The sequence below is a fragment of the Sander lucioperca genome, chromosome 9 (assembly GCF_008315115.2).
Source record: "Sander lucioperca isolate FBNREF2018 chromosome 9, SLUC_FBN_1.2, whole genome shotgun sequence".
Classification (NCBI taxonomy): Eukaryota; Metazoa; Chordata; class Actinopteri; order Perciformes; family Percidae; genus Sander; species Sander lucioperca.
Genome location: NC_050181.1, coordinates 9,495,579 through 9,514,103, shown reverse-complemented (window position 1 = coordinate 9,514,103; position 18,525 = coordinate 9,495,579). Strand labels below are relative to the sequence as shown.

Genomic DNA, 18,525 nt, shown 5'->3' with positions numbered 1-18,525 from the left:
GCAGCTCAAGCTTTCTGTGTGCTGCTGTAACTAAATTTGATGCTAACTGGGAATTGCTGATATTTTATGTTTGCAGAAAAGACCACACGTGTGATGTCTCAAATGGGTTTTCTTCTGAAGTTAAAACAATAGTCCTTCAAGTTGGAGTTGGCGACACACAATAACATTGATGTGTGTCCAGAAACCTTACCTTGATAAATGAATGTTACAAATGCCAAAAGAATTTGGGTGTGTTAGAGGTTGCTAAATTGAATATGCTTCGGTTTTCAGCTAAGCCTCTCTGCTGTATCTCTGTCTGATCAATCCACCACCACCCGCTATGGGATCAGGTCTTACTTCCCAAATGAAACCGGATCTCTTAAATTTAACGTGCCCTCTAAGATCTCAATCAGGATTGGTTGATATAACAGTCCATCGCTACTTCCGAGCTCCAGATATCCAACCCCTTACCCTCCCTCGGGTGCAAAAAGGAAACAAGACTCTGTCTCATCCATTTAGGTGAACCTCCCAGTTAGAACCAGTATTCAGTGGATCATCACTGCAGCAAGCCCACACCCAGCAATCACTAACTTGGAAACTCTTGCTGATAATGGGAGCCCCAGAGGAGGAAGTGCCACGTCCGCCATCAGACATTACAGTGTTTGGGGCCAACTGTACTCTCCACGGCCTCAGCCACATCTTCCTCCCAGGTGGAGTGACTTTTCGACGGCTGCTTTGGGCCACCGCATTCAGCTCCTCCCTTTCCATCTTCCTCTACCAAGTGGCCGACCGTGTGATCGAGTACTACCAGTACCCCCATGTCACCATCCTGGATGAGATGGACAGTCCCGTCATGTACTTCCCAGCCATCACCTTGTGCAACTACAACAGCTATCGAAAGTCCCAGATTATTAGGAATGACATCTTCTGGATGGCTGGACTCTTGGGTGTGGAGCAAGGGGACTTTGATGACTTCATGGCCGCTTTGGGGCAGCCCACAGACAACAGCAAGTTTTTCCCCAGCAAGACCTTCAACATGCTGGAGTTTGTACAGAGGGCTAGCCACAACATAGATGAAATGTTGCTCGATTGCAAATATAGAGGCAAGGACTGCGGTCCAGAAAACTTTACTACAGTAAGTATGGCTCCTTCTGTTGGTCTAGCCTCGGGTAAATCAGTGTAAACTCCGTCAGAATCATTATGGGGAAAACACTCATCCTTGGGTTTGTGAGCTGTGAGAGAGTGAAGAAATACTCTCTTAAATATTTTAGAATTTCTCAGTAGGATAAATGCCGATTTGTAAAAGATTTAGACTAAATATTTATCAGAAAATATAAAATGATGTATTAAATTAAAGGAAAATGTACACACTCAGTAGAAAAGCTTTAAGAAGCAAGATGTAAACATATGCAAAGCCTTTAGCAACAATGTCAACAACTGTGAGCTGTTTAATAGTCATTATAATGCTACAGTTTTAATGCTTCATTCTGCCCACGGTGAAATGAAATCAGTCAGTTTAAGTTTATGAACTCCAGAAGACACTATAGCAGAGCTCTGCTGTAAGAGAGTGGTTCTTTTTATAAAATGAGCATTGTCATGATGAGACACGTCCACATCAGATATCGTTAGGGAAAGAGACGTTACTTTCACTCAAATTATGTTGTCATGTCTTAATTGTTTCTTCAGTAATGGTCCCATAATCCTTACTTTTTAAATAATTAATGGCATGTTTTGTAAAGATTAAGTAGCTCTAGGGGGAACAACAGGTATGGGGTGTAAGACAGGAAAGATTCTAAGGAATATTAATAAAGCAATGCTTTATCTCTGTGTACAAGAGCTGGCGTTAAAAGCAGAAAGACATTTCTTGTGCTTTTATGGTGATGGCAATATTTATACTGTGTCCAATTCTTCATTTTGTGACTACTATTAATGGTCCATTTTCTTGAAGGAGAAATGAGTTACTTCCTTAGAATTGTCCTCAGAAAGATGTAAACTACTGAGTTGCCATATGGTTCAACAAATCTCTGCTGACATCACGCATCATGCATTATGAAGCAAACATATGGCGTTTTCAAGACCAGTAGAGATTTTAATAATTATTGTTTTTCTTTGTAAATGCCTCAGAAGAATTATCTTTATAGTAGCAATAGCACCAAATGTTCTCACAAAATCAAAAACACAATGTCACCAAAGCAGAACAGTGTAACTTTTGTCACTAAAAGAATCTAAAAAATCAAAAAAAATCTAATCTAAAAGGTAATGTTTTTTTTCTTGACTTGTGCCTTTATTTTAGTTAAATCCCAGTTTTTTTCTCCTTAGTTTTCAGGCCTTAACCAAACAGATACAATCATGTCAGCAGAATTTGAATGGAACTTAATCGTCCTGCTGCAGAGACAGGGGAAGGATTGTATTTCGATGAAATGGGCCATTGATTTGAGTGATGAAAGCCTAGCACCAAGATGGGCTTGTCATGCTGCTCAATTTCTTTCTAGCAGCAGTAGAAGTGAGGCAAATGATTTAGACTAATTACTTAGTAAGTCTACAATGGCAGTACTATTATGTTGTGTAAGAGACAATAGTTTAAATTGAACCCACACCAAACCTGACATCTACTATAAGAAGAGCTTTAGACTTGTAAATGAAAATGGCGCACCAGATTTGAGTTTCAAAAATAAAACGGCACATGTAAGCTAATAAAGGCAGATTTTGATATTGATGTAGTCAGTTAGGTGACCTTGGCTCTTTCACATCCCCATGCACAAAGGGCAAATTTCAGCTAAATGTCAGAAACTGGAGACACTCTGAGGGCCTAAGTATAGAGGGGACTAATTAAATATTCATGTAGCTGCCTGAAACCCCCTTCTCGGCCTGCTGATCTTACTGTGGGAGGCTCAGGGGCAAGTCCTCTCACAGGAGATGAGATATGATGAAATTGAGATTACCCATTATATACTTCAAGAACATCACCGGGAGATGACTCACATAAGGTCTAGACAACCTCTCATAATTAGCTCTCTGCATGTGGAAAAATTTGAGGAAATATATGCACACTTTTTCTAAGTGTTATGCATTTTGATATGGCATTTAAACGGCAGAACATAAATAGACTACCTAGATAACCTTTTCCTATTTAAACCCTTAAGGCTGTTTTATGCTTCTGCATCAACTCCACGCCGTAGCTACGGCGTCGCTCCTACGGCGTCGTGACCCTTTCGGCGTTCTGTGTCGGGGTTGCTTTGCATTTCACCGCCATAACGCTAGGGGGTGATAAGTCTGAGGTTATTTGCAAGGTGTCTGCCAGCCAGTTGATGTTATGTTAGCAAGCAAACTTTAGCACAACTTCCCACAAAGTACTGCTTGCTGGCGAAGTGCTAATTTCAAAACGTGACTGACATATAGACACAACCCCGTCATTGTAACCAAAATATGTCTGAGTTTATTTGCAAAGCTTATGTCAGTGAACTAGCATGTTGCTACTCCCCACAGTAGGCTGCTTGAAACACCGACTATCAACACCACGACGCAAAGTTAAAAATTTTTGGAGGTGCACGTCGAGCTACGGTGGAGGCCTCGGAGGGGGGGTTCGCGGCGACGCAGAGGGGTATGCGGGGGTACGCTGTTGATTCGACGCAGAAGCATAAATCAGCCTTTAGCTTATTACTTATAACTTATTACCTGTACAATACTTCTTCATCTTCATAGTATTTCTGTATGTGTTTAAGTATATAGATGCAGTTTGTGTGCTCTGCCTGAATGTGCATTTTTGTGTCAAAGTCAGACAAAGAAACAGTGAAAGAAACTACAGTATGCCTACAGTGACAGGAAAGACCAGATGTTTCTGCTAATGAGTTGGATATGGGTGCAGTGGTATTGAGAAATGTTGGAGAGGAAATATCAAGTCCCCCAAGTGCAATTATTCCCTCTGCATAAAGTAATGAAATATTTTTTGGGGGGAGGATGCTGTAATTCACTGGAGGAGAACAAGTCTTAGATATTAAAAGGCTGGCAGATGGTAGATGCTGGAAATTTTCTACCGAGTGCTATAAATATATACAGGAACATAGCCTTGAATGTCCCTGTATCAGTTTGTGAGTGAACTGTGGTAATACGTTTTGTTCAGATTACACTGAAGGGTTTTTGTGCTTCTGCAAGACTTCATGTGTATAAAACGTATCCATTTTTGTGTCAGACGGTGTATATCATTCAACATTATATTAAAGAAAACATCAGATTTCAATATAGCTCATCGGCCAAACAACTTTCTTAGGGGAGCCTTTATTTCATTATCAGAATTAATCTCATGCCTCCATCTTGTTGTCTGTGAACTTGTGTGTGATTGATTGCCTTATTAATACTGCAAAGCGTAAAGCACCCAACACGGCCCCACTCACTGCTGTGGATTAAACCTGCAAGACTGGCTCTGACTAAATCAATCATCCGTCAGTATGTATATGCAGGGTGCATGCTGAAGTTGGCATAATATAATTTCAATCGATCACCAGCTCAGAGCTTTAGCTAGCTTGCACTAATGCGAAGAGTTGATTCTAGCACATTTATCCTTTTACTGTTGATCTCGTGTGGTGTGTTTGGACGTCCTGTTGAGGTATCATATTTTGTTGACACCAAAGCCTGAGCCTTTTTAATATTATGGCCTGTCTGTTGTGGCTGGGGATTTGTTCAGGGTCTGCCAAACCAGAAGCAGGATGTGGTGTTTCGCTTCATCCACTGCAGTATAGTCATGGAGGCTGAAGTTGGCTTTGGAGGTCAAATAAAAGAGAAGGGTGAGTAAAGGAAGCAAAATCAGGATTGAGTGTTAGACCTGTTCAGAAAATAGGCAGTGTAGGACATAGGAAAAGAGACACAAGAGTAGCAGCTTTTACAAGAGAGATGGATAAAGATGGTAAAGCAGGAAATAAGAGTTGAAGGAGAGAGCTAAGACAAAGTGGAAACAAAAGAGAAAGGAGGAGAGAGAGGAAAAGGAGGCTGTGCTGTGCTTAGATTGAGGTGGGACTGGGACTCATCTGAGGACCGACACCATCACTGTGAATCAGCCTGCTTTGGAGCTGAGCCAGCGCCACGATGCACAACTGGAAGCATTAGGAGAGATGAAGGGAAGAGGTGTGTGAAGGAGCACAAAATTACAGTTCTGCCTGGAGCATGAAAAAGGAGGGGAGATAAAATAAAGCTCCACAGTACAAACAATAAAATAAACAAATTTGAGGCAGTGAGTGTAGATGACAGGCCAGATAGCAAATACCAAATGTGTTTTGTTCCATTACTCAGTGTCTGTAAAGGCCATTGTGGGAGCCACTGTTACTGTAAGTGCAGTATTGGCAGTCCTATCAATGGCGCTGAAGAGGAATAGTGAAGAAATTCATAGCAGGGACGCTGCATGGGGATGCTTTTTGCTGACTTGCACATCAGGGAGCAGATACTATCAGAGGTAGACATTGGCAGTGCCAGTTGACAGAACCTTTTAAGTTAATTAGCTTGTTAGGTGGAGACATTGGACAGTGTGGCTCTGTCCAAAACCAATAGTGCCATTATGTTGTGTTGTAGATTACTAGCCTTCTGGCATCGTGTGATATCCAAACAAGAGCATGTGTTAGGCCTGTAATATCCAGATTTTCATATTTTACTAGACAATGATAGTGCAAAAAATGAATCATGGTTTTATATCACATGTCCTTTTGATCTTAGATTACCTACCAAGCCCATATTTAGCTTTTGTTTCCTCTAATGGCCTCTGGGATCTATACCATGCTCTCTAAGTCAATAAAAACATTGCTTTGCACCTTCCAAGGTATTGTATCACTATCTTATTTCAAGTAAACTGAGATTCCCCTCAACACCATGAGCCACTTTACAGGGGAGGCCAGACATGACAAATAGTTGGAAACCGCAAATAATTTTTTTGGAAGTATGAAATCCTTTACATTTAGATTATGTAATGACATTTCTTTGAATGCTGGAAAGAGAGAGTATCTGTGTAGCCTTGCGGGTGTTTAGGAATATGATTTGAATTCATAATATGTTCACCTGACACAGGAGAAACTCTTGATGGAATGCTGTTTTTACATGGCACTATTAGGCCGCTGGCAAGTGCTTGCGATGCTAAATTTCTGGGCAAGCAGGCAAAATGGATTAAGACAGGGATACCAAAAGCCCCCAGCTGAGGGGGAACAAGATGAGAACATGCTAAAAAAAATCCTCGTAAATGAAAGTACCGGTTAGAAAATATGAGGATTGAGTTTATCAAAGTGTGACTGTGGGGCTGCAGAATGAAAGCTTGAGTGACAGCGCTTATATTTTTTTTGTTTTTTATGGATTCTGCCTGGAATGGAACAAGGGAACAAGACGGCAGGTGTAGCCAGCAGCATCTGTTTTTTATTGATACAGGCTGCATCTGCTCTACGCCTGGCCTGCCAATATACTGTACATGTGCTGTGTCAGAGATGTTTACAATTACTGTGGAATGTACAAACTAAAATAGTTGTATGACCAGTAAGATTTACAGTGAATGTACTCTCCTCCAAAACAGCCTTGAGGTTTATTTAGTTTTTCTTACAAAATGCATGCCAACATTTTTCCCTTTTGATGAATTTTATATGAGGTATTTCACAGTATAAGCCCCTCTTAGCTAAAACTCCATTCTTGCTTCCCTTGCATTACTCTTGCAGCATACAAAGTGGCTGTGTTGCTTTTCAAGGAGGTTAGTTTCATTTTGAGGCAGGCCACAAGATGTCTCCCTCTGCTAAAGAAGCTGCACGTCCACCAGAGTGACATTCCTGATTGCAAATTTTTTGGCTCTAACCGTCTGTCTTCTGTTCCAGATTTGCATTTGTTTGGTCATCTTAAATCACTTCTCAGCCTTTTTTTGGCCTTGATTTTATATCTGGAAATTCTCAGGGAGTCGAGTTCTGAAGTTTTCATGTGAATCTGAGTGTGACATGAGCATATGAAATAACTCCATAAGGAATCCTTCCCACGGTTGAGAAACTCTGGGGCAATATAAGGGGAATAGGTCCTTAATATTCAAGAAATCAGTGTTATTCATTCAAGTTTAAAATTTTACACAACTTCATAGACTTTTATCAAAACATTTCAAGGCTAAGACATCCAGTATTGCTGTATGTTTGTCAGTGATCTTAAATTAATTGAATATATCGATCAAATATATTGCATTCACATTACTGTCAATGTAAAATACAATACAAAGCCAAAAAGGAAGATTTCTATGAAAAGCTTAAATGATCAATTAATTAATTGTCAATTAATTGATTTGTTGATTGACAGATAATAGTAATTATTACCTGCTTTTCTTTATCATATATAATATTAAACTGAATATCTTTGGGATTTGAAAAAAGCCACCTTGGAAATTATATTTGACTTTTTAATTCACATTTTCTTTCTCTTCTGTCAATTTTATAGAAAAAAAACGATTGATTAATCAAGATAATTGGGGGATTTATTGATAATGAAAAATAATCATTAGTTGCAGTACTATTTCTGTGTATGTTCAGTCACTTAAGGCTGCAACTAACTTCATTATTGATTAATTATTGTTCTCTCAATTAACTAATCATTTGGCCTATAAATTGCAGAAATTGTGAAAACTGCACATCACAATTTCCCTGGGCCCAAGGTGACATCAAATTGCTTGTTTTCTCTGTCGAACAGTTCAAAACACCCAAAATATGGTTTACTATCATAGAATATGAAGCACACCAAATATTCATAAATGAGAAGCTAGATCCAGTTGATTTTCGGCATTTTTACCTAACCTAAATAATTAATCAGTAATACAAATTGTTGTCTATTAATCAACTAATTAACTAATCAGTTTAGCTCTACTGTAACTGGACAATAATGTTGGATATAGCTTTTATTCTTTCTCATCTTTATCCCTGCCCTGTGTAAGCTGCATGTGTTTCTGATGTGCATCTAATTGCTGCCAGTATTTCATTTGGTGTTGAACAATCACACTGGCCCTTGAAGGAGCTCTTCCCTTTACTCAGTCAAAACTCTACTCCTCCTCTAATGAGACCTCTGGGGTTCAACTAGACTTTGACATAAAAGAGGATGGTTAGTGTCATTCGCTGACAGCCTCAGGGAATCCCTAAACTGGTCTTAAAGCTGGGCAATTAATGTACAAATTTGAAAAATACTTCCAATACTTCCAAATACTTACTTTCAATAGTTCTACTTTTTCATCAAACAGAAATCAGCTGCTCGTTCTCAATTTGGCAAATTTTAATACAGCATGATCCTCTAATTACATGCTTGAATACTGCGACAAAGATGAAATGTAGTTTGCAAGATAACAATGGAAATGCGTGAGCAGCAGAGATGTGTTTTCAATAAGAAGGATAGCAATTTTATAGAGATGAAAAATCATTAACTTCTGCCCAGAGCACTTTATATTCTTGAGTGATTGCAGCGCTGTCTTGGAGGGGATATTTTAATAAAATAATGATTTTGTGGAATTATTTTATAAATAAACACCATTTTAAAAAGTTAGTCACATTAAAATCTAAGCCATATTATAAAAAGTTCTAAAACACTGCAGTGCAGAAACATGATAGCAGAGTGTTGCACCAGATTGGAAAGCATTGTTTAATTGAGTAGATTGGAAATGCTCAGACCTTCTTATAGGAGCATTTAGGCAGCTAGGGGGAAGTACTGAATTCCGGTATACACCTGTAGAACTATACAGTCCACTGCCTTGTTCTCATCACTGGTTCTGCTGAAAACCATAAAACATACATCGGTAAGACTTCATTCCTGTCGTCCAATAGTTATACTTAAAGCTGCACTTATCAATATTCTTAAATTAGCCTACCAATGGAAAAATTACTGTGTATGATCCATATTCTCATTAGGGACATTGGCTTCCATTTTTTCCACACCAGTCAAAAGAGCTGAAACGCGCCACAAGTTGTCAGTTGTATTTTTTGCCCCCTCTGTTTAAGCTTTATGTAGTTTTAAATAGAACTTTTGGCCCTAGTTCCATTTCCTCTCATTGTAGCAATCCACAGACAGAAGAGAAACCACAGGGGAGTGAAGTGACAGTCAATGATGCGTCTGTGAAATTAGCAGTCGAGTCAGGATCCTTAGATCAAATCGCCGAATAGTCGACTATTTGGGGTCACCCCAATTGCCAGACCTACAGTATCTCCACAGTGCGGTGTCAGTGCTGGAGCAAGGTCTAGCTGCACCCATTATCATTCTGGTATAGTGGGGAAAAACACTCTGGCTTGTTTGTATTTCTTTAAACCAATCACAATCGTCTTGGGCAGCGCTAAGCCAGGATGCAGCGATGGTGCTCTTGCGAAATAGATAGCGGAGATAGTGAAAGGAGGAGAATTCCGTCTGAAATAGGTAGCCAATGGCAGGCTTATAACAGTCTACATCTGGTTAGTCAGACTAAGGGCCCTATTTTAACGCACGGCGTGAAGCGCATGGTGCAGGTGCGTTTAGGGCGTGTCCAAATCCACTTTTGCTAGTTTGACGGCGGAAAAAAGGGTCCATGCGCCGGGCGCATGGTTCAAAAGGGTTGTACTTAGTGTCTTCATTAATTCTTAGGTGTGTTTTGGGCGTAACATGCAATAAACCAATCAGAGTGTCATCTCTCATTCCCTTTAAAAGCCAGGCGCGTTTGTACTTTGGCGCATTGCTATTATGATAGTGGATTTGCATCGTAATATTTTATTTGTAATCTTTTGCATGTTTGTGTGCTGCTGCGCTTCCCTGTGTGTGTGTGTGTGTGTGTGTGTGTGTGTGTGTGTGTGTGTGTGTGTGTGTGTGTATAACAAGCATAGTGTGCGCGCGCTGTGCATAAGCCTAGGCGCATTTCACTAATTTGCTGTTAAAATAACAATGAAATGCTGTTGACTTTAGACCAGGTTTTTGTTGGTCAACGGCGCAATCACTTCCCACTGCCTCAAGATAGCAATACACCAAGAATGCACCTGAACACATCTCCTTGTAAGACCAACCACGTCCATGGGCGCAAAGATGGGCGCAGGTGCATTTGCTATTTAAACACGCGAGCGCTGGACGGGAAACTAGCAAAAGACACTTGCGTCGGGCTTTGCGCTGCGCCAGGTGCAAGATAGGGCCCTCAGAGATGATTAATCCAAGACCAGGAGAATATTCCGTCCTTAGCGTGCGATAGATTCGTAATGAACGGCAGTCAATCAAACAGAACTATGAGCGGCCCCTGTGGACATAATAGAGGACGGCGCCTATTCATTTCGAAAGAGCATCGGCCAATGGACCTTTTTCACAGCAGACATTTTGATTTGTCATAGCAGGAAAAGCACAGCTGAAATTGATAACCTTAACGATGGCTCAGTTCCATCAAGTGTCCCAGGAAGCTATTTCAGTGAGTCAGCATGCACAATACCAGGGCCTCTCCTAAGTGAAATGCAGCCATCATTAATGGTTTTGAATACACCTGTGCTTTTCCTACTATGACATGTCAACATGTCTGCCGTAAAAAAGGTCTATTGGGAAACAGCAACACTCACGTCATCACTCGCTCAGTGACTCAGTGACAGACTTTCACGTTTATAGGGCTGGCCTTGCATTGCTGCATTCCAGCCAACAATCAACGAATGCAGGTTTAATGTTTACATACATGACATCTCTGCTTTTGCGATGCAAAACTGTTCACATCAATCACTCTGAATGATGATTACCAAATAGGTCATCTGAATTTATTGGGTGTGCAGCTACTCAATAAATAGAGATACCAGGCAGTCATCTAGAAGTCTGATAAGGTGTTATTGTTGGAGTTATTTACTTGCCTGCCACTCATGCAGCATTAGTATTTTTCTCCTCTTTGTTGTGCTTTGTTATTGGGTCTGACACTCAGGTAGTTATCCCTGTTGATGCCTAAATAGAGCCTATTGTTCACTCTGATTGGATCTTTCCCAAACAAAAAGAGAATCCTTAATTCTACAATTAAAAAAAACCCTGTTCGGTTGTTTCTAAGAATAAAAAGGTTTGAACATAAGGCTGAAAAGAAAGCAATGCCAAGCATCTGTCTTGCCTGGAAGCCATAAAAAAATAGGCGTGTTGCAGACACGATATCCAGTAGCTGTTAGGGAAGTTGTTGTTGTGGAAGTTTAGTTGTTTTGCTCACCGGAAAGCCCTGAAAGCATGCAAGGAACACAACTAATACCATACTGTAGGTACTGAAGCTCTTACTGTGGCTTCTCTTTATTTTCAGGATCCAGAGTCTGGATTCCAGACATTCATTAATGTTATCGGACTATTATTACCACAACTTTTAAACACAGAGAAAACTGTTTTGCATAGTACCCCCCCACCCCCACCCCAATCTTTGTTATGAATTAATAATTTTGGCTATAATTAAATTGGCTGGAGATAAATTGAATGCTTTGAAATTATCTTTTTATTAAATTAAGTTCAGCATTTTAGTTAAATAACAAATGTGCTGGTAGGAACTAAGGATTCCCAGTGCATAATCATCACAAGTCTGAAGTTTGACCTTTTGATATTTCCATTGAATTACATTTTTATATATTCATCCTTCGTACTGAATGACGACTTGGTCTTGACAAAGTGGGTGATAATCAAACTCATGTCACTGTTTGTAATACTGACATTCAATTTACCGCAGTAATCATAAGCCTCTTCTTCTATTTACACTTTCACTTCTGTTGACTTATCACTTTTCATTGGTTTTGATTAGATTTGTAGATGAAAAATGCACCACAGATAAATTAAACACTTTAAAGTGTTATCGGACAGCAGAAGTCTTCTTCTGTCGCGTAACGTGCCAGGCTTTGCTGCGTAGAGCAAAAAATATTTGAAACTGATTACATAAATGTTGCATCAAGTAATTTATGAATTCATAACTCCCAAACATTAACGTACAGATATGGGAGCGATGATTAAACAAAAATCAATTTATGGATTCAGAGTTGGCAGGTCAGTTCTGAGTTCTCAGTTTTTGTTATATGTAAACTAGGTTGCATCCAATTATTTTAGTCCAATTCATCCCATCTAAACTTGCAAATGACACCCTCTCCTCCAAGTATACACAGTAATTCAACATGTTTTCCTATTTTTCACTTTTCAGAATAATTCTTTTTACAACCATATATTACCACAGCTGTGATCAGGTTAGTCAGCCAATAGTCACATTACACACTGAAAATGTTCCAGTGCGAAGCTGAGTCTTCTGCCAAAGAGAATCCTCTGATAGTCTCACATAAACGGAGCAAAGCACCTTTAATATCAGTCAGAGCCACATCTTCATGCAGCAGGATGTCAGCCTTCATTACATTGCATTTGTTAAATTATATTTGAAACTGGCAGAAAAGATGAACAAGGAAATGTGCCATTACGGAAATTTTGTCTTCATTTTGAAGCAGATTTTGCGGAGTTTTCCTCCAACTAGCTGGCTCCCCTCAGTTATCAATTATATAGATATATTGATCCACGAGCGAGCTGCAGGTTCTTCAATATCAAAGAATTTCAGACCATCATTATTTCTGTTGCAGAGTTTCTTTATCACATTTTTTTTTGTACTTTGATTGATACCTTCCCCCCGCCTCTCTATATCCATTGGAGGTCTACTTCATCACCGGAGAAAAACAATTTCATCCACTGGCTCCACCTCATTCTCCGACTGTAGAGAGAGTGGGTAGGGGGGCAACAAGCTTTATAATCCTTTCTGCAGGCTGCGAATCAACAGTCTAAAAAAACATATTTTCAATCTGTTGAAAAAGGGAGGAGTTGGGTTCTGGACAGCGAGAAAGAGAAACCACCAAAATCTGCAAGTATTGTCTGGTACTGGAGGGGGAGATGGAGTGAAAGATCAGAGCAACAGGGGTAAGCCTCTCCGGATTTTCAAAGTGATTGCCTCTGGGAGTGAAGCCGTCGCTTACATCTGCAATTATCACGTCCATTTATCTATTGATGAAGGACTGGTGATGCTTACGCTTGATGGTTTTCGTTAATGGAGTGATTCAGCTGTTTTTCTCATAAAGGAATCATTATGTAAATCAATTGTACCTCCCCCAAGGAGCTCAGTTCCTTTTTTTTATCTGCACGGCAAATAATTCTCAAGCCTGAACAGTGGGACAGCTGCCCATTAGGACTCTAGTGGCTGCTACCTGGAATCTGTGGTACATAAACCTGGAGATGGTTGTCTAGGGTGGGCTACTAAGAAACCGCATTTGGTAAAGAAGCGCCTGCCTTGACACAGGCAATTATGTTTGAAGCACCCACATCCGGAGCAGTCGCCCTGGAGCCACACAAAGACAATGATGCCCAAGAGACCCGTCTCCAAAACACTGAGTCCAGCTCGTTTAAACCAACATTGAAAGAGATGATGGTGGATTTCATAATGAGGCTCAAGATCCACGGTGTGAAGTATGTCTTCTCTTCGGACAAGTCTAAACTGCAGCGAGTCGTCTGGATCATGGCCTTCTTCGTTTGTGTCAGTCTCCTGTGCACCTGGTCCTGGAATCGAATCATCTACCTGCTGTCCTACCCTGCCATCACGAAGATCTACGTGGTATGGGCTCACAACATGGCCTTCCCAGCTGTTACTTTCTGCAATAAAAATGTGTTCCGCGTATCCTCTCTGACCAAGGATGACCTGTATCACAGCGGCTACTGGATGGACCTCATGTATCCTAATCACACAGTGATGGAGAGGAGCCTGTCTATCATTAAGGACAGCCACAAGCAGGGTCTCCTGAGCTTGCTGGACTTTGACAACTACACCCCGCCCCCTGATTACAGCATCAACACCACAGAGATGATGGGACGCCTTGGCCACCAGTTGGAGGACATGCTGCTGGTGTGCAGGTTCCGAGGGGAAACCTGCACCTACAAAGACTTCAGCACTGTATGTACAGAAAGAAAGATGGTATTTGTCAGGTGTGGATACGAATCCGAAGACGCACCCGCATTCTCTCAGGGTGTTTTAAGGTGTTGATGTTTCAAAGTTGCAGACAAAGCCTGTCCTGTTTTTGCCTCTCAGACATGACAGCTTTTTCCCTTTTAAACATCATGTCTTCAACAAGTCACTCAAGGATACAATGTTACTTTCATGTTGTGTTAAAACAATCAATGTCATGTCATCATCAATGACTTCAGTGTCTGCTTTACAGTTTTTGGAGTTTTCATTTGTTTATATTCATCCTGGCGAGTTATTGGATTTCCAGTTGCTTTAACGTCTTTTCGCTTTATAACCCCTGACAACGATATTAAGGAAGAAAAAGTAGAGGATTAATAATTCAGACATCGTTAATCAGTTTAAATTAAAATGTTAGCTTCCGTAATTAAAACATCTGGAGGGCGTGTGGATTATATGGTCTTGTTTGAAAAATGCAGCTGAGCTTCCTATTTAAAACACCAGTCTTTACACCGTCTTTAGTCTATTACACCCATTCATTTTTGAGTAAGCACTGACTGCTGCATTGAGGAAGTGTATGATGTTTGCAAACCATTGTCACACTATTCAGAGTGGTAATATTTCTATCAAATGCTTTCAACACAGTGTCATCAGAAAATATTTAAAGGGCTCAATGGAGAAACGTCTGCAGTGAAAAGTATGCATGCAGAATAATTTAAATCTGGGAACACACTTGTACATTTAAAACACCAACCTGTCACTGGCATCACATTCAACCTCATGCCTTTGTAGATCTGAGTCATAAAAATACAAAAAAAATCAAACCTATATCTGTGACTACTTTAACTGGTCTTGAGACAGTTTAAATACAAAGTCCTGCACACTGCAATATGTCAGTTGTCCATGGCGGCTTTACCTGTTTTGCACAAACCAGTGCAGATCCTCCACAATCTGTAAAGTCATGGTCAGATTGGGTCCATAATTGGGATTTAAACTGTGTTATGTGCTTGCATCTTCAGCAACACATGGTGTGACTATGGTGTGACCAAATGAAGCTCCTGTTTTATTTAAACTTAAATCAGAATCTTTAAAAACAGGTCTCTAGTCACTTTGCAGACCTCATTATACAGCCAGCAGGGGGAAAGGACCAAAGAGCTGTTTAATCTTTCTGAGCTGCATGTAAGTCTGTCTGTGTCTGGACATGGAACATTGACTCTGATCTCTTGAGATCAGCTTTGCCATACTGGTTGAGTTTTTGCCAGCAGTCCTCTGACCATGACCTCACCACACCACACTGGGTATAGTGTAAATTAATCGGTAGATGAAATTTCTTTCTTTCCTGCATTACTTGTTTAAAAATAAGGTGATGACAGATGTAGACAGTGAGACTGATTGAGAAAGCCAGCAAAAACGTCATTCCAGCAGTGACAATTTCTTGTCAGGGTGCTACATTATGTATGACCTAGTAGTGTTTGCCACGTAAGTATATTTGGACAACGTTGATGTAGGAAGTGTGGCTCAATGTTGCAAATTACCATCTAAACTTATTTGGCTTGTAATTCATCAGCAATTGTAAGTCTAAATATTTTTTTTAAGATTAACAGTTTTAATTTGGTTTTATAACAAAACAAAAAAGCATACAGCTTGTAACCCTAATTCTGAAAAGTAACCATTATTATTTTACTTTGAAATTAATCTGAATGCATGTGGTTTGAATTTCCCTTTTTGAAATTTCAAGAAGGTAATTTCAAATTCCAATCAGGCTTGATTTCTCAGATGTTGACGTTTGAATTGTGGCGTCAGAATTTCCCCGATAAAATTTGAGCAACCTGGTTTTTGGCTTCAATGTTTGTTTTTAGTTATTGGATAATTTTCTTTGTGAGGCCTACACAATTATTGAAAATAACGTTTTTAAAATTGCACAAATTAAAATGACTTTCTGAAAATTGAAATCCATTTTCATTTAAATTTAGACAGAGGTTTTTCAACGTAAAATATTCCAGTGCTACAAACTCAGTGGTATTAATCTACCACATTAAATAGCTACTTATCTTGAATTTACTCAACCCCTCAAGCTGTATTCAGAATATTAAGATTTATTTTGTCTTAATCCAAACTGTAGAGTTCAGTTTCAGCAAAAGCTGAAAATAAATAACTCAAGCCAAATGGATTGATTAAATCGAAAAGAGATTTGGTGTGAGCAAACCTACTGTGGAGATTGTACATCAAACGTTAAGTACCGCTGAGCTGTACTGGCACAGGTTTGCTCTCACAAGAAGTTTGTATGTCGAGACACACAAATGTCTTTTCCAAACCCAATTTAGAAGTTGTTTGTGTGGCCAGAGAGCTTCCACCTCAGATGTTTCTTAATTAATGACGGCAAAATAGTACATTCACTCTAAGTTACTCAGGGGAAATTTGGAGTGAAATTGGGAAAAGATTGACTGCTGCTACTGCTAAGGAAAACTAATTAATTTCTCAAATCAGAGCCAGGTGCCTGTTTAATGCTAGTACTACTTCATCTTGTAATCACAAAGCCTCTGCAATGAAACAAAAAATATATATAAATAGCAATTCAAATCCACTCTACAGTAAATGTGTTTAAGAGCACTTTACCAAACAACCATTGAAAAAGTAGAATATAAACTTGAATATTAGAGCTAATCTCAGTTTTATCGTCCAGAGTCAGGCTGTACTGGACTCTCCCAATGATTTATTTAAACATTATTATTATTTTAACAAGTTTTGTTAATTGGGGTTTCATTTACTCAAGCATACTATACATTTTTGTTTATCAAATTGTCAGAAATAACAGGAAAATGCCTAGATTTCTGTCAGATAAGGTAACACAAACTCATTGCCTTTACTGTATGCGGACCGATCATGCTTACTGCCATGCGCAGGACACCCCCAAAGGTCCATTCTGAGACAGGAAAAACCCTGAGGCTGTAATGTAATACAACTCGTACAGGTGCACAGTTTACCACAGTACAGTAGAAAGGGTTTGACTTTTCATTAATGCTCCTGCTTTTTCTGTGCTCTTTCTTTACAGATTTACACACGCTACGGAAAATGCTACACATTCAACTCTGGATTAGACGGCAACCCTTTGTTGACCACGTTAAAAGGTGGCACAGGGAACGGCTTGGAGATCATGTTGGATATTCAGCAGGATGAATATCTGCCTGTTTGGGGAGAGACAGGTCAGTACGTTAACATTTTAACTTGTATAATCCCTCCATCTTGTTGGCTTACCCTGGAAATCCCAACTACTCCTCCAGTCCTTTGTCATTTCTATAACATGATGATGTATGACTTAATATACATGTTATAATGCCAAGGTTTTCCCAGGTCTTCTTATTCACGTTACTGCTAAATGTTTGCAGAATTTGCTCAACACAGAATTGATGTATTAGCATACTTAATACCATATTATCTTTATAGTTTCTCCAGGTTTAAAACTGACATCAGGTCTAATGTATGGCATTCATTGACATATTGCTTTCAATTTATGGCAGACAACAACACCCACTGTATCTTACATTCATAAAGTATTCAGCATGTAATAAATCTGTTTCATATTGGTCCACCACACTAACATATGAGTATATCTCTGCTGTTAGCATTCAGCATGGGCTTTAGCAACACTTTGTATCAGTGCCAGAGCCAAAAAGTGGGTTTCCATAGGCGACAGTACTTGTTGTTACATTTTCTGGCGTGTATCCACAGATGAAACCTCCTACGAAGCAGGCATCAAGGTTCAGATCCACAGCCAGGACGAGCCGCCCTTCATTGACCAACTGGGATTTGGTGTGGCCCCTGGTTTTCAAACTTTTGTGTCATGTCAGCAGCAACTGGTACCTAATGTTCAGCCTCCTCTCCTCCAACCTCAACCTTTTTTGCGCCGCTTCATTCTGTGTTTGTCTACAAATCCTCGCCAGCCAGTGCCCATTAACTCTGTGTCACAGAGCCTGGAGCAAAATCTTATCTTTGATTTACCCTGTGTGGGAAATGTGCAGTTAAGGTGTTATATAAATACCCAGTGATTCTGGGTCCATGAAACTGAAGGATTACAGCAGCCAAGGAATGTTGATAGAGCAGGGCCAAGTAATGATTGGATGCAAGCATACAAGCATACTGTGCTTATCTGAGCCAAAAAAAAAAGAAAACTCAGACCACACAAAAAATACTGTATATCCGGCAGCTCAGAGTGTTTGTTTTACTTTCCATGAGTCTTCACTACTTTTAGCATGAGACAAAAAAATATGAATACAGCTTATTTGAATGATGTAAAAATTGTCTCTAGTGGCACATTCAAAGAGAAGGCAGAGAAAAACTGACTGAATTCACACAGCCACGGTCAGCAGGCTTTAATGATCAAAATATTAATTCTGATTAACAAAAAAAAAAATAAACCTTATTCAAAGTGTTTGAAAAGATGATTAACAATTTCTTATTAACACCCCTTAAGGAAATTGTAAAACATTTATGATTTTTCTCACTGAAATTATTGCTAATATGGTCTATTGGCAGCAGGTTTTAGCCAAAATCAGATTGTTTTAAAGACTTACTATAACTAACTGCACTCCTAAGATGCCCTCTCAAGACTTCCTGAATCTTGAGGGAAAGATATTAAAACTATT

At 39.6% G+C, this 18,525-nt stretch overlaps 1 protein-coding gene across 5 annotated transcripts in view; it reads left to right on the top strand.

The window, feature by feature from the left end:
- The window catches only part of asic1c (acid-sensing (proton-gated) ion channel 1c), a 99,777-nt gene that overhangs the window by 67,567 nt on the left and 13,685 nt on the right, over positions 1 to 18,525 (top strand). For 2 of the 5 annotated variants that reach the window (XM_036005351.1, XM_031294050.2), the window contains exons 1-3: positions 12,691 to 13,873; positions 16,935 to 17,085; positions 17,612 to 17,739. In XM_036005351.1, the coding sequence (XP_035861244.1) occupies positions 13,232 to 13,873; positions 16,935 to 17,085; positions 17,612 to 17,739 (921 nt within the window). In that variant the 5' untranslated portion in view covers positions 12,691 to 13,231. Of the gene's footprint in view, positions 1 to 489; positions 1,115 to 12,690; positions 13,874 to 16,934; positions 17,086 to 17,611; positions 17,740 to 18,525 lie in introns of those variants that run through there. The other 3 variants (XM_036005353.1, XM_031294051.2, XM_036005352.1) reach the window with 3 other exon arrangements.